The sequence below is a fragment of the Triticum dicoccoides genome, chromosome 7A (genome assembly GCF_002162155.2).
Source record: "Triticum dicoccoides isolate Atlit2015 ecotype Zavitan chromosome 7A, WEW_v2.0, whole genome shotgun sequence".
Classification (NCBI taxonomy): domain Eukaryota; kingdom Viridiplantae; phylum Streptophyta; class Magnoliopsida; order Poales; family Poaceae; genus Triticum; species Triticum dicoccoides.
In genome coordinates this window covers 552,721,681-552,733,459 of record NC_041392.1, presented here as the reverse complement: position 1 = coordinate 552,733,459, position 11,779 = coordinate 552,721,681, and the positions used below count along the sequence as shown (strand labels likewise).

General features: G+C 44.7%; 3 protein-coding genes across 3 annotated transcripts; 2 read left to right on the top strand and 1 right to left on the bottom strand.

Annotated features, from left to right (window-relative positions):
* The first annotated feature begins 2,491 nt into the window (after positions 1-2,491).
* On the top strand, positions 2,492-4,712 carry LOC119331132 (sm-like protein LSM7). The gene is made up of 5 exons (XM_037604303.1): positions 2,492-2,606; positions 2,747-2,828; positions 3,576-3,647; positions 4,083-4,135; positions 4,345-4,712. Exons 1-5 carry the CDS (start codon positions 2,604-2,606, stop codon positions 4,447-4,449), a joined length of 315 nt encoding a protein of 104 aa, XP_037460200.1. The 5' UTR covers positions 2,492-2,603; the 3' UTR covers positions 4,450-4,712.
* A 1,708-nt stretch (positions 4,713-6,420) lies between these two features.
* LOC119334437 lies at positions 6,421-9,070 on the top strand. The gene is made up of 2 exons (XM_037607003.1): positions 6,421-6,920; positions 8,292-9,070. Exons 1-2 carry the CDS (start codon positions 6,836-6,838, stop codon positions 8,957-8,959), a joined length of 753 nt encoding a protein of 250 aa, XP_037462900.1. The 5' UTR covers positions 6,421-6,835; the 3' UTR covers positions 8,960-9,070.
* A 1,221-nt stretch (positions 9,071-10,291) lies between these two features.
* On the bottom strand, positions 10,292-10,798 carry LOC119334650 (protein WIR1A-like). The gene is made up of 2 exons (XM_037607192.1): positions 10,622-10,798; positions 10,292-10,405 (listed from the first exon to the last, which is right to left on the bottom strand). Exons 1-2 carry the CDS (start codon positions 10,737-10,739, stop codon positions 10,296-10,298), a joined length of 228 nt encoding a protein of 75 aa, XP_037463089.1. The 5' UTR covers positions 10,740-10,798; the 3' UTR covers positions 10,292-10,295.
* Positions 10,799-11,779: the final 981 nt, after the last annotated feature.

Sequence of the window (11,779 nt, the reverse complement as noted above, 5' to 3'; positions counted from 1 at the left end):
TCCAAGAACCTTTTGAGAGGCATATACGCTTGTAGTATAAATAAATTGTTGGTAGAAGGAGAATTTACTACGATTCTATTAACAAAGTGGCTCTCACCTGCAATGGGTATGATAAAGGAATTTTAGAACCCGAGAAAATCAACTAATATGGTTACTTATATGATGAAAGCAATGAGAAGTCTAGCTTTATTATTTTGGCATGAAACATACAGAAATTGTTTCGAAATTGTATCATGAGAAACCCTCACTTGAACCCTACAAAACATTGTGTATTTTCAGCCAAATATTGGAATGTGGCTAAGCTATGTGATTTCTTTATGATTGGGGGCACTCGCAATGATTTAGACATACCTTTTTAGTTTACCTTTACATTTACCATCCTCTATTAGGAAAATTTACTGAAAGCAGAATATGGCATTCAGGTTAATGTCGTTTTTGTTTCTTCATTTCCTATATTACTAAGTTTGTCTAGGTTCGTCTATAGGCAATCATTTACTTGATCATACATTGTCAACAGTTCTCAAGTTGCTATTCCAAATATTTCTTCAAATTTGGGGCATTTGATTCCAGAATGTTGCTCACGTGTTAAACCACATAGCTTATGACATGGAATTTGGTCAACAATTTTGGTTCCAAGACTCTGGAGTGATCTTAACTCTTGATCAAAGTTTGGTGGGGATGTCGTCCAAGGTCCAGAACTCATGTTAACAAGAAGTTCAGTACAGATACAACATGATGGCATTGTATCTGCCAACAAGATGTACTGCTTTATAACACAATGTGGATTTGGTCATATTTCACTAATTCTATACACCTAAGAGGCTAAGAGAGTCATTCTCACTAACTTATTTATCTCAACATGCAATCATGCCACCTCACCATACAACTATGAATGGGATAAGCGCCATCTCAGCACGCACCCACTACAACATTCAACCATGCATGAAAAAATATTTTCCATTCAATTATTCTACTTATATTCAATTAATATTATTACAACTATACATAATCAAATATAATAAGTCATATGTATTTTTAATTTTTGTTCTCATATTATCAACCTAAATTTTCATCAACCAATTCCCGCGGTAAATGCGTGGGGTATCCTCTAGTTCTTTCCAATATTTGCTCCCCAAGCCCCCATGTAACTATATAATCTTGTATAAATTCTCAATCCATATTGTGATATTTTTTTCTTATTAGCGTTCATTTCTTCATAAGGATAAACAGTTGGTTCCTTATACCATTGAGGTATATATGATACAAAGTATGTAGTGTGGTACCATGAGCAACTATACTAGACCGTGGTATCGGTTCACAACATTGTTATCGATTGTCCAGCTTATGTGTGTGTTACACATACACATTTATATGACTCCGCATTGATGTCACGAATCAAGAGCTTATTGGCTCTTGCTCATGCCACCTTATATTCACATAAATTCTTGTTGTTACATTAGACAAACGAACGGGCGCGGCAATGCGCGCCATCAATGATTTAGTAAGCCATGTATAGATGATTAGTACAGCTATCCGCATAAAGATTTTGGGCAACAGTTCAACCATGCATGTTATTAGAGCAAATCAACTTGATATGTAAGTCTAGATGCATGTTATACTGATCGGTCATGTGGAGGTGGGAGTGACCATGACCAGTATGAGGAATCACAGCAATTCAGCAGTACGTGTACCTCCAAGTCTCCAACCCTATATTTCCCATCGATTGTGTATGCATATATTGCACATATGATACACCCGGCCAGTTTCTTTAGACTTTAGATGCAATGTGTCCTATACGGATCACATTTTTCCTCCAATAAACCGATATGCTTGTTGGTGAATAGTACACCCTCCGATCTATAGTGAGTGTCGCAGTTTTGAACTATTATGGATCGAAGGGAGTACGTACTAAATTTATTTTGAGCAGGGAGATGAACATACTAAACTAAATACATGCATAAATAATACAGAACTACGTACGGACTGATGAGAATAATGAACCCCAAAATCATACTGAAAACCCCGTAAAATCACGCGGAAGCATTGTGGATCTTATCTACCCATACACGGCGCCTCAACCCTGGGAGCAGCCGCGGCATGAGAACAGTCACAGCCATAGCAGAACTCCACAGAGGCTACGGAGGGGAAGGCAAAAAGGATGGCTTCGAGCTACGAACTACTCACATCGCTTGCTTTGCTTCCGGCTGTTGGCCGCTGTCGATCGCGGATGCCGCCCGCCTTCCCGATCTGGAGGTGTGCCGAGTGAGATGGGAGGATGAGCAGGGGCAGACGGGCAGTAGCGAGTGGGAGTGAGTGACAGTTCGTGTGCGTCTCTGGCTTCCGTTGGAAGGAGGAAGAGAAGAGAAGAGTAGAAGGGAAGGAAGACACGCGGAGATGGGCCGCGCTCAAGGCCCGAGGCCGGTGAAACAGGCCCAGCGCATAACCGTCAAAAAATGAACGAATTAAGAGGAGAGGAAAAAAAACTCTGAAAAGGAGAAAAGGTAGGAGAGAGGAGGACAGCACAGCAGCAGCCAGCAGAGCGCCCCTCATCAGCGGCCGCCTCCATCCCTACTCCGGTGCGCCCTCGCCGTCGCCGATCGATCATGGTGAGTGAGCTCGGATCGATCGATCGATCAATCCCGCTTCTCGCCCGTCCCCAGTCCCGCGCCTGGTGGGAGATTGGAGTTTCGATCCCATCTGATTGGAGTGGGTTGTTTCTTGTTTGTGTCTTTGTTGTGCTGTGCAGTCGGGGCGGAAGGAGACGGTGCTGGACCTGGCCAAGTTCGTCGACAAGGGCGTCCAGGTCAAGCTCACCGGCGGCAGGCAAGGTCCGTCCGTCCGTCCGTACATCCCTCGCCAGTTCCCCCTCCCCCAATTGTTTCATGCTATTCAATGCCCTCATCTGAATGGAGTAGTTTATATACCATTTTACCTACAGGACTGCCTGCTCGATTTGGTTTAGATAGTTTAGAACTCTAGATAGATGTTCATACGCTGGCTCACATGACTGGTTGAACTGTGGTAGGGGTGATGAATGTGAAAATGATTGTGATGGCAGCGGGATAGGTGGGTGTTCAGCATTCAGCGTGACTTGGTTTTAGTTTTATTTGTTCTCATGTCGCGGGATTTGGTACCAGGGCTATGTATACCTTGTCAAGCGAGGGTTAGTTTCTGATATGTTGTGTGTGTGTGTTGGTTGTTGATCCAATATCAATATGCATGCTCCTAGAATGATTCCGGTTTCCTAAAAGGCCAGAAGGCAGAAACTAGTCTTGTTATCCAGCAGTAAGTCGCAACACAACAAAGGCTGTGAACTTTGGCATTTGTATACATTGCGGCAGAAAATATTGTTGTTGTTGCCTTGCAGTTTATCACAACGCGGCACGTGCTGACTTTGGCATCTGTATGCATTGCGGCATAAACTATTGCTGTTGTTGCCTTGCAATTTATCGCAACGCGGCATGTGTTGACTTTGGCATCTGTATACCTTGCGGCAGAAACTGTTGTTGTTGTTGCCTTGCAGTTTATCCCAGCGCGACACGTGCTGACTTTGGCATGCATCTGTACACCTGCAGTTACAGGAACTTTGAAGGGCTATGACCAGCTTCTGAACTTGGTGCTTGATGAAGCGATTGAGTTTGAAAGAGGTACAACTCGATATAGTTTAATTTGATCTCGTCTTGTGCCCTTAAAAGAGGCGAAGTTATGCATTTTATTTGGAGCTTGGTCTCGGAAAAATTACCATAGGTCGTGCATCGCCTTAGTTAGCACGACGCTAGCATATTGGTTGACCAGACAGAGGACTTGCTGCTATCGCTGCTTGAACAAATGAGGTGGCCAAAATACCATAACTGGTGTCTGCATTTATCAACCAGTAAATACCTAATTGTTGTCTTCTCGTTTTCACTGCGCCAAGACGCTTTTTGTGTTCTTTTGCTCAATGTTCCGTTATCGACTGATAGTGGAACCCGATCCGTTTTGGATCGAATGGGAAAAAGAAATACCTAATTGTAGTGCACTTGTAAAGATATGGACAATGCCTGATGACTATCACACTTCACCCATGTCATCTTGTTTTGCAGAGCAAGATGATCCACTGAAACTGTCGACAAAAACCAGACAGCTTGGTCTCATTGTAAGTTTTTTTACAGTATCGACTTAAGTGCTATCGCTCCTCTATTGGTTTGGCGATTGTGATGTCAGGAGTAGTGGATTTCGCCCTCCATGGTTCTTTTTCAGGGCACTGAAGTGTTGCCGTGGCCGCTTTTCCTCGAAATTTTTTTTGTCAACCATATTCGTAATTAAACAGCAACCAAAACATCCTCTAACAACTACTAACTGCAGGTCTGCAGGGGCACAGCGGTGATGCTCGTATCGCCAACCGAGGGAACAGAGGAGATCAAAAACCCCTTCCAAGAGGCTGATGGAGAACAAACCGCTCACTCCTAAGAATGACCTGAGAAGCTGGCTGGTTACCCCGTGGAGAGACTTACATTAACTTATAGTAAGAGTTATGGCACTCTATGTTGAAGCACTGGTCGTCTGAGGTTAATATTTGTGCCAAGATGATTATGAGTCCCCACTGGACCCACCTGTGTATATGTTACGGACCCACCTTGCTGCTCTTCGTACACAACACGGCTGTATTTACTTATGTATTCGCCTATTGTGCTCTCTGGCAAACATTTATGCATACTAGGTGGATTGGTGCGCTCCGCTGCTCCCGGTGAATCATCATAAGTAGGGAGAAGTAAGGGAGCTCGTGAAAGTGCCTTTCTGCTCCCGAGCTCATTTGAGCTCGGTGAACAGTAAAATCGAAAAAAAATAAAATAAAAATCCAAATTTTTTTTGGGAGAAACATTGACAAAAGTTCTAAGTGCTTGCAAAAATTCATCATAAAATCACATTCCTGTAAAGCGTGGCAAAAAAAAACAAATTCAGTGCTCCAAAATGCTTTTGAAAGTAGCTTTTTCAGAGTACTGATTTTGTTTTTTTTGCCACGCCTTCTAGAAATGTGATTTCATGGCGAATTTTTGCAAGCACTTAAAACTTTTGTCAATGTTTTTTCCAAAAAAAAATTGGATTTTTTTAAATTTTTTTGATTTAGTTTTGATTTTACTGTTCACTCGAGCTCATTTGAGCTCGGGTGCAGAAACTCCGCGTCCGGGAGCTCGTTGAATTAGGGAGGCCTTAGGTAATTCCAAGACACCATGTGCCGTGTGACCTTATGATTTGAACTGTGTTTGTAAATTGCTATTTGGCTACCGACCTGATAGTTGTTGGCATATATGTTGGCATCAGACCCGGTGCAGAGTTGTCCTATATTCCGTGCTAGTTGTGGGAATAGTCATGCAAACACCTAAAGTAAGCTTACCATGGGCATAACTTATTTGGCGACCGACCTGATAGTTGTTGGCTTATACTCCCTCCGTTCCGAATTACTTGTCTTAGATTTGTCTAGATACGAAGGTATCTAACACTAAAATGAGTCTAGATACATCTGTATCTAGACAAATCTAAGACAAGTAATTCGGAACGGAGGGAGTATGTATTTTGAATTCTTTTGTTCAAAAAGGTTTATTAAATGTTGGCAAAATTAAATTAAAAAAAGGAAAAACTATATTGAGGAAAATGAAAAACTTTTCATGGGCCTAGATTTTTTGATATATGAAATGAAATTTGCATCACGCATTTGAGAAATGTTCATGTATAGAAAAGTTACATTTAAGTACTAAACGTTGCTGTCATTTTTTTAGAAAAAACATACATTTTAGAAAAGTTGATCATACATACCGCGGGAAAAACGTTCAAGTCTAGAAAGAAATAAAAATAAAAAATAAATTAAGAGAGATTTAAAAAATTGACAAAAGAAATTAAGAAGAGAAAAGAAAGACTGAAAAGCAGAATAGACCGGGCCCAGACGTGCTGGTTGAGAGTTTGCCTATTAAGACCACGCGCTTGGCTGTTAACATGCATCAAGTAAGAGATATCTCTGATCTGCTTAAGGAGCGACAAATTGAAGTCTGTAAGATTAGCCGATTGCAGAACAAAGCTGGACATGCCATGGCTGCGATAGGACAACTTGTTGGCTAGCAATTGTACCACGGGAGATTAGCACTATCATTACAGATGATTGTAAAACTGTTACCACTTGATTAATAAATGTTTTCCCCCGCAAAAAAAAAAACCACGCGCTCGGGACGTAAGGGCAGCTCCAACACGACGCCAGGATCAGATCCTTGGCTTATTGGCGATTATGTCTTGAATCCTAGTGCTAGGTGTAGCGTCCGCGCAAGACCTTGCATCAAGCACGTGCTTGTTTTTCAACCCACACGAAGCACCTACGTCGTTTAATTGCCAGGTACCTCCGTCCGTCGTTTAATTGCCAGGTACCTCCGTCCCGGAAAAGTTGTCTCCATGACATTTTTGCAAAAAAGCCCTCCACTTTTGTCCGACCAAACCCGCAGTCCTCGTCTTGCCGCAGCGTCACTCCCCTCCCAGCAGCTTCCCGACGTTGCGCTGCTCCCCTCCCCGCCGCGCTGCGCCGCGCCGCTGAGCTCCCCCGCCCCGCTGAGATCCCCCGCGCCTCCTCTCCCTCCTCCACGCCGCCGCGCCGCTCCAGTTCGCTGCGTAGCTCCTCCTCTCCCCTAAAAATCCCTTCTTCCGGTGAGGTTCTCTTCGACGAGGCGCCGCTCGATCTGGAGGATGACGACAAGTTGGCGCTCGATCTGGAGCATGGCGACGGCATGGGGCGGGCGCTCTCGTCCTCGAGCTCCTAATCCACCAGCTCCTCTTCCTCCTCCAGGCCCTCCTCAACATCACCGGCGACGACGGCATGGGGAAGACGACGGCGGCGGCTGCGGAAGTCGACCCCAACGAAGGCGGATCCTCCTCAACATCCCAGGCTCCTCCTCCTTCAGGTCCTCCTCGTGCTCATCTATCTCATGCCAAGTCTGAATTTGTACTGCCAAGTCTGAAATTTTCATCTTTATTGTTAAGTCTGAAGTTAGCTGACATGCTTCTCTGACTTGACATGCTTGCAATTTTGATCACTAAGAGTACTGCAGCTAGAGTATATCTCAATTTATAACAGCACATGTTGACCTTGCAGCAAGTTTACAAGGACAACATTTCTGTCAAACTAAAGCAAGCAAACACTTAACTGAATTTGACTGTACCAATTGAACAAAGCTGCAGGGTACATTATGTTAAAGATTTCCTACTTTAGTGATTTTTAGGGAGAGCACTTAAAAAATTTAGTCAGCATTGATTTATGAGGGAGTAGAATTTTTGACAAAAATGCTAGTGCTGTCTGTCTGTGCCTTCCAAGCCTACAAAGAGGTAGTACTGCATTTGTGTCAAATTTGATTTAGTCTTAATTTAGAGCTGCGTGTAGTGCAAACTGGATGATGTAGTGCTCTGAATTTGAAGCTTTAACAGTATGTAGATATAGTCTTGTTCAGATCTTACTGAAGAAGAGAGGGGTTAGTAGGCAGGTTACTTCAGAGGCTTTGTTCAGATCTAACTGAATGAATAATTCAGTTAACTTTACAGGGGATCTAACTGACTGAATAAGTTTTAGGGACATGCTTTTATCAACTCTTAGTTAAGAGATTGTGGCAGTTTTCTGCAGTCTATCAGTTTGAAATTGACTTCCCTTGTTCGTATTTTACACTCATCTCTACCTGGAGAACAAATTCCTTAGTGCATAATCTGTAGCTCACCATGACAATACTGTCACATGAACAATTCAAAACAGTTAACCGAAAGTGTCTAAAAGTAGTTAAGTGTTTCCAGGATTTCTTTTTTCTTCGGCAAGGCATGATTTCTTTTTTCTTCTTCTTTTTTCTCTAGTGTGCCATGATTTCTTTAGCAAAGCATCAATATCTATTCCTATCAGCGGTTATCTAATTGAATTTTCACATGCTTCTATCAGTGGTTATCTAACTGAATTTTCACATGCTTCTATCAGTGGAAAACTTATATTGTTTGCTAACATTTTATAAACAAAACACATGGAAGCAACTCTATATATGATCCATTTTGAGTAATTAATTTGGTACTTTGTTTGCTGTTGAATTCTGCAAGTCCTTCAGTCTAAGCCTATGAGTAACACTGCTTGTTCACTAATTCAGTTTACTGTACAATTTTGTGCAGACTGAATATTGTGTGTGTGTAGCACAAGCTCATCAAATTACAGGCTGGATGATCCGCTGCTACTCTAATTCACCTCAATTTGACATCAATTTGATCTACACAACAAATTAACATCAATTTGACATTGATTTCAGGGCGCTGGCTACCTTTCAGTAGCAGCAGAGGCGGCGAGGAGGAGCTGGGTCGCCTGGACGAAGAAGAAGAAGAAATCAGCGAGGAGGAGCAGGTGGGCGGCGGTGGTCGCCTCTGTAGCAGGTGGGCGGCGGCGCTGGGCCCTACGGTGGATGCACTGGTCACCTCGGTGCACGGCGGTGGAGCAACGGCGGCCGGGGTCTTGCCCAACTCCCGCAGCAGAGTGGCTGGCCATGGCGCGCCGGGGTTGCGGCCGGGGATGCGAGAAGGACGACGAGTAGAGCCGACCGTGAGCCGTGGAATCGCCGCCTGTCGAGGTGTCGCCGCGGAGGAGCAGCTGGGCGGCGGCGAAGCTCGCCTCCGCAGTGCAGCTAAGCAGGGGCGGTGCAAGATGGCAGCTGCGGGACAGGTGTGCGGCGGCGCAAGTGGGACTTCGTCCTGGCTGATCCTACGGCGGCTGGGGCACGCGGTGCCCGTGGGCAACAGGGGGAGGCGGAGGCTGGGGCGCGCGCGGTGCCGGCGGGCGTCGAGGGAGGAAGAAGGACCGATTAGCACGAGATTTAAAATGAAAAAGGGGTTTTCTGCAAAATTACAATTGAACTATGCTGGTGACAACTTTTTCCGGACGGAGGGAGTAGTAATTAAGTTACGACACTTATACGCTTTTTAATTTTATATTTATAGTATTTGTTATTTTCTCTATTAACGTTTTTCACAAGCGATTGACATTGTAAATGCACAGGATTTGCCTCTAATGAAACACTAAATGATGATTTTGTTAGTTCGTGCGGAGCCTATCTTTTCTTCCTTTGCTATTTTTAAAAGCAGCTCTGCTTGGGACGCAGAGTTTCTGAGCCCGAGCTCAAATGAACTGTAAAATAAAAAAAAAATCTGAATTTTTTGTGACAAAATTGAGAAAAGTTTCAAGTGCTTGGCAAAATTCGTCATGGAATCACATTCCTAAAAGGCGTGGCAAAAAAGAAGTCGGTACTCTAAAAATGCTACTATCCCTCGCGCGAGATTACCTAGGTAATTATGATAAATCAGACAAAAGCATTGAGTGTTTAATGACTACACCTTTTGTATCCCCAGAGGTAGGATCCACGCTACCGTACTAAACCTTTTGTCACTTGTGTTCAGAATAGCGTTTCACAGTCTCTCTGCCCTTAGCCTCTCCATGGCTCGATCTCTATAATCCTTGGTAACCTGCAAGGACAAAGACCGCGAACGAGACAAAAGGCAACTACGAAACAAATTTATTTCACACATACAAGATATCATAATAGTTTGATCAATCACTCCAACAAATAGATCGGGTTGTAAGGTTACACCTCAACCCATGACCTTAGGGAATTACTCACATATAGCGATCAGAACGCAAGAAGAAACCATTGAAGAACACATCATGAAGATTAAGTGATTGATAGTACGGCTTACAATAGTTGCTGGATGCGATACACGATTACAAATTATGACTAACTAGGATGAATGTTGCGGTGATGATGGTGAAGATGACTATGGTGATGAAGATGGAAAATGACAGTGGCTAGGGTTGTTGTGGATGACGAAGATGAAGGTCTCGACAATGTTCTGTTGCGTTTATGACGTTGACCCCTTTATAAAAGTTGGATGGATGGATAAAAGGGCGCCGCTGGCAGTTCACCGTATCGCCCTTCTAGCATAACTTCTATTCATGCGCACGGGTGAGAAGAGCCCTGTAAAGATAGAGCGAGTCTGATAGGTAGCAAGATACCTAACCAGACAGCCTCACTCACTGTCCGTATTTATTCGTTAGAAACACCGTCCATCTTTATTATTTCTGAACCAAACAACAGACATCCAGTTTTATTCGGACTAGTAAACATTTAAGCACACGAGACGATATTACTATGGGTTCAACATAAGGTCGTGGCAATAGCTTGTATTGCTAACTAGATGGAGGCATGCATCCAGGCGGTGCAATCGTCAACACCTTCCATTGTTCGGGAGAGGTGTTTCTGCGGGTATCAGGGCTGAACACTTGGTGGGCACCTGTACAAGCTGCTGCACCGACGACCGGTGTAGGGGTCACCAGGCGGCACTGTAACCGTCGGACGATTAGGATCGAGAGCTCCACCTGAAAGGAAAAAGACAAACATCCATGGATATTCAGTTGCAAGTAACTACTACTCCCTCCGTCTTATAATATAAAAGCGTTTTTTTTTCTTTAACACTACACTTTTATATTATGGGACGAAGGGAGTACTAAATTTCGGAAGGCTGGTATAAAAACCTTGTTTCAAGTAGCTAGGAGACGACGAGAGGATGGAACGAACAGTTTGTAAGCACTAACCACCGATCCCTGGGCGGGCTCCATGGCAGACGGGGCCGCTCATGAGCACGGCGGAGATGACGAACAGGACGATCTGGAGGAGCACCAGGAAGCGCGCAGCTCTGGCGAAGGACCCCATCCGATGGAGCTCGTGTGGGCTGGTTTGCTAGCTCGTGTGAGTTTGCTAGCTCATGAGCTCGTGTGAGTTTCCTGCTGTTTACCGGAGGGTCGTATTTATAGACGGACATGATCCTGATGGAGAGAATAAAAGATCACAGTGGCCACTGGCCCCTCAATTTCCACTAACTTTTTTACAGGCATCAAGTTCGTAGCACATCGTTTCGAGCGAGAGATGGGCGCGTGCACTGTGCACATGAGTGGTAGACTGTGCGTAGGTGCATGTCGCTGCTGAAGATCAAACGCACTCAAGCCATGGCTGGGTTTTCTCCGGTTAGTCAAGGCTGGTGCCTGGTGACACCTTGGCCGTGGAAGAAAAAGTGACCAACCAGCGAACCAACAGGGCGACGACGACGACTCCGGGTAAACCAACCGGATCTCCGGCCGGTCGTCTTATGTGCCATACCAAGGAAAATATTCAATGCCCGGCGTCGCCTCAGGTTGTCACACTACAGCCTAGCCCCTTTCTTTAGCGATAAACAGTATAGCATAGTGTGCTAGTTTAATTCACTAGGCTTCTCTCACGATTAATTGGGGTTTATAATTTGAGATTTTGACTGATGCTTTTGATTTGGTCATCCTCTTGATGGATCGCTTTGGTCACTGCATGGAAATTGTTCTTTTTTGTCACTGCATGGTATTTCTGATAGACTAGGCGCCCGGTCTAACCAAACCGATCGTTTTGGCTCAGTAATAAAGAAATGGACGATGATAACTGCCACACGTGTGGTATCTAGGGGGTTGTGTCGCACGCCCTGTGTGGCACGGAGACAACCCCGCCCGCACGACGTCGTCCGGGCGCACGCAGCCACAGCCCACACGTCTGGTGTGTGGCGCAATCGCCCACACGTCCGGGCGATCGACCGCGCTGCCCACATGACCTAACGCGGCCGTCGTCCCGGCCTGCCTTCGAACCCCAGTGCGACTTGCCGTCGTCGTCTCCTACCTCTCGATCCCCTACCTGCATCGTCTTTCTTCTCTAGTTGCCATGGCAACCAGACC

Bases quoted from the DNA above. Each gene is read 5' to 3' on its own strand.
- LOC119334437 (XM_037607003.1), top strand. From the start codon at position 6,836: ATGGGGAAGACGACGGCGGCGGCTGCGGAAGTCGACCCCAACGAAGGC. The intron at 6,921-8,291 runs GTCCTCCTCGTG...CATTGATTTCAG, and splicing joins CCAGGCTCCTCCTCCTTCAG to GGCGCTGGCTACCTTTCAGT.
- LOC119334650 (XM_037607192.1), bottom strand. From the start codon at position 10,739: ATGGGGTCCTTCGCCAGAGCTGCGCGCTTCCTGGTGCTCCTCCAGATC. The intron at 10,406-10,621 runs GTTAGTGCTTAC...TTTTCCTTTCAG, and splicing joins AGCCCGCCCAGGGATCGGTG to GTGGAGCTCTCGATCCTAAT.
- LOC119331132 (XM_037604303.1), top strand. The intron at 2,829-3,575 runs GTCCGTCCGTCC...GTACACCTGCAG, and splicing joins GCTCACCGGCGGCAGGCAAG to TTACAGGAACTTTGAAGGGC. The intron at 3,648-4,082 runs GTACAACTCGAT...CTTGTTTTGCAG, and splicing joins AGCGATTGAGTTTGAAAGAG to AGCAAGATGATCCACTGAAA.